Source organism: Gadus morhua, chromosome 6 (genome assembly GCF_902167405.1).
Source record: "Gadus morhua chromosome 6, gadMor3.0, whole genome shotgun sequence".
In the NCBI taxonomy this organism is placed as follows: domain Eukaryota; kingdom Metazoa; phylum Chordata; class Actinopteri; order Gadiformes; family Gadidae; genus Gadus; species Gadus morhua.
Window position 1 is genome coordinate 22,793,066 of NC_044053.1, and position 2,500 is coordinate 22,795,565.

Below are 2,500 nucleotides of genomic sequence, written 5' to 3' on the forward strand. Positions count from 1 at the left end.
GTCCCAGAGTGGGGTGGCCGGACCCAGGAACAGGTCCCAGAGTGTATTGGTCTGATCCAGGAACAGGTCTCAGAGTGGGGTGGCCGGACCCAGGAACAGGTCCCAGAGTGTATTGGTCTGATCCAGGAACAGGTCTCAGAGTGGGGTGGCCTGACCCAGGAAGCGGCCCCAGCTGGGGCTTGTTCCGCTCCGTCCTGGCTCTGCTGCTGAGGCCGAGGGACGGTGGTTTATCCGGCGTGGCGTCAGGCGTCTTCTCGCCATGCCGACCTAGGAGACAGCTGTCAGCCTCATCATCGTCATCCCACAACCACGCACTGGTCCTCCAAAACATTTTCACACCGCACCCACACACACACAAAAACACACACACACACACACACACACACACACACACACACACACACACACAGATGGAGCTTCTCTTCCACAAGGAAGAAGTCACTCTCTATCTAGGCTCTCTCTCTCTCTCCTGCCTCGTCGCCGACCTCCGAGTGAATGAACATGAACCCTGGAATGATGTCAACACAGGGGAGGGAGGGGGAGAGAGAGAGAGAGAGAGAGAGAGAGAGAGAGAGAGAGAGAGAGAGAGAGAGGGGGGAGAGAATCAATCTGGACAGAGAGCGAAGGAAGGAGAGCTTTAAGAGCACATGCTCTTGGGAAGAAACAAGAAAAGAGAAAGAGATAAAGAGGGAGGGAGGGTGAGAGAGCAACAGAGACAGGCAGGGGGGAGAGGTGATCTTTTTGTGGATTGTGGATTTAATGAAAGCTGTTGTCATTGGTGCTCTTCTAAAGGCACATGGTTACGGGGCTGGCATCTCACTACTATGGCAACGCGCCGGACCCCCGCAGTGAGAGGGAGAGAGGAGTGGGACAAGAGTCACTCTTCTCTCTGCACCTAGCATATTGCTAGATAAACACACACACACACACACACACACACACACACACACACACACACACACACACACACACACACACACACACACACACACACACACACACACACACACACACACACACACACACACACACACACACGGTTATTGTTACTTCTGTCTATTGAGGAAAGAATCCCAGACTACATCTGCCAGAGTTCAAGGCAGTGCTGACTGCTCATTGGCCAGCTGAGACAGAGAGGCGTTTGAAAACCCTATCAGGGGTTTAGGGGGTTAATTTAAGGTTAAGGCAAGTTCACCTTCGGTTTATGATGGCATTCATGAACCAAAACACACAAGACACATAGGAGTTCAGATATTAAATAAAGTGAAGCTTATTTCAAATACATTTAACAACACAAACAAAAATACATTAATTGTCATACAAGAAAGCCTAAAGAAAAGCTATGCTATACTTTGATATACGATATACTATACCATACTATGCTATATTTTATTCTACCACTATAGGTATGGATTCGTGCCTGGCTTATGCTAGCTGGACCATGTAAAGACACAGGCTTGCTCGATTAATTATTCATACGACAAATCATCCATGTTCTAATCGCCTGAATAAAATTCTCTTTAAAAATGTAGACTGTTGACAAGCATATTCTGCATTCCTTTGGAGCATAGATCACACACGACCTTAGAGAGCCAGCTGGTTCAGCTTGGATTCGAACACCATGGGCCCTATCTTGCATCCGGCGCAATTGACTTAATCACTGGCGCATGTGTCGTTGCTAGTTTGCAACTGGTGCAGAGCGTTATTTTCCCTCCTGCGCCACGCGTCGGTAAAGTAGGGAATGATCTTGCGCCCCAAGGGAAGGCTCGGCGAAAGGAGGAGGCGTGTTCTGGCGCAAACGTTCCCTGGTGCTGTCAAAATATCAACTCGTCAGATTCAGATGCACGTTACGCCTAAACCACACCTACGGGTAATTAGGCTACTTCAGACCAACCCTTTTTAACTATGCGCCGGGCGCAAGAGTCATTTCTCGCGACAGTAAACTAGCGACATCGCCGTAGAAACGCCCACAAAGCTACTTGCGCTTGGCGCTTCTCACTTGCCAAAAAAAAGTTTTTGGTTCACTGGCTCTTTAAAGAATTACGTGTTGGTACTGTACCCTGAAAATGGTCCAAACATGAGTATGATGCTGCAAGTATATGACTAATTCAAATGGATATCCATAGATGGGCTTCTCAGAGTTCTTATCATTCAGGGGAATAGGCAGATAGGTGTGGCTTTGCTCCAAACTGCCCCTCTAGCCCCTCCCCCTGACCTCTATTGACCAATCTAAACTCGTCCCCACCTTTAGCTCGTTTGGCCGGGGTGATGGCTTTGGTCTCTGTCGCGGCGACCTTCAGGTGTTTGGTGCGCCCAAGCTCCGCCCCCAGCAGGTAGTACCAGCCACTGATGGACTGCATACACAGAGGGCGGGGAATCCAGGATATGGAACGGATTAGAATATAGCATAACAACTCTGGGCTGATAGGAGTAGAATTTGAGCAAGGGGATTCAAGTCCAGCAGATTGATTCCATTGAGTAAAATAATATAATGTTCACC

The 2,500-nt window shown here is 48.9% G+C and overlaps 1 protein-coding gene across 2 annotated transcripts in view; it reads right to left on the reverse strand.

The window, feature by feature from the left end:
- Positions 1-2,500, reverse strand: part of LOC115545669 (regulator of G-protein signaling 3) — a 26,465-nt gene that overhangs the window by 15,761 nt on the left and 8,204 nt on the right. For both annotated transcript variants that reach the window (XR_003977137.1, XM_030359051.1), the window contains exons 9-11: position 2,500; positions 2,246-2,354; positions 1-267 (exon numbers count right to left, since the gene is read on the reverse strand). The exon at positions 1-267 is cut by the window's left edge and continues 548 nt beyond it; the exon at position 2,500 is cut by the window's right edge and continues 60 nt beyond it. Coding sequence is in view for 1 of the 2 variants with exons in the window: in XM_030359051.1 (XP_030214911.1) it covers positions 1-267; positions 2,246-2,354; position 2,500 (377 nt within the window). In the remaining variant the exon portion in view is untranslated. The remainder of the gene's footprint in view (positions 268-2,245; positions 2,355-2,499) is intronic.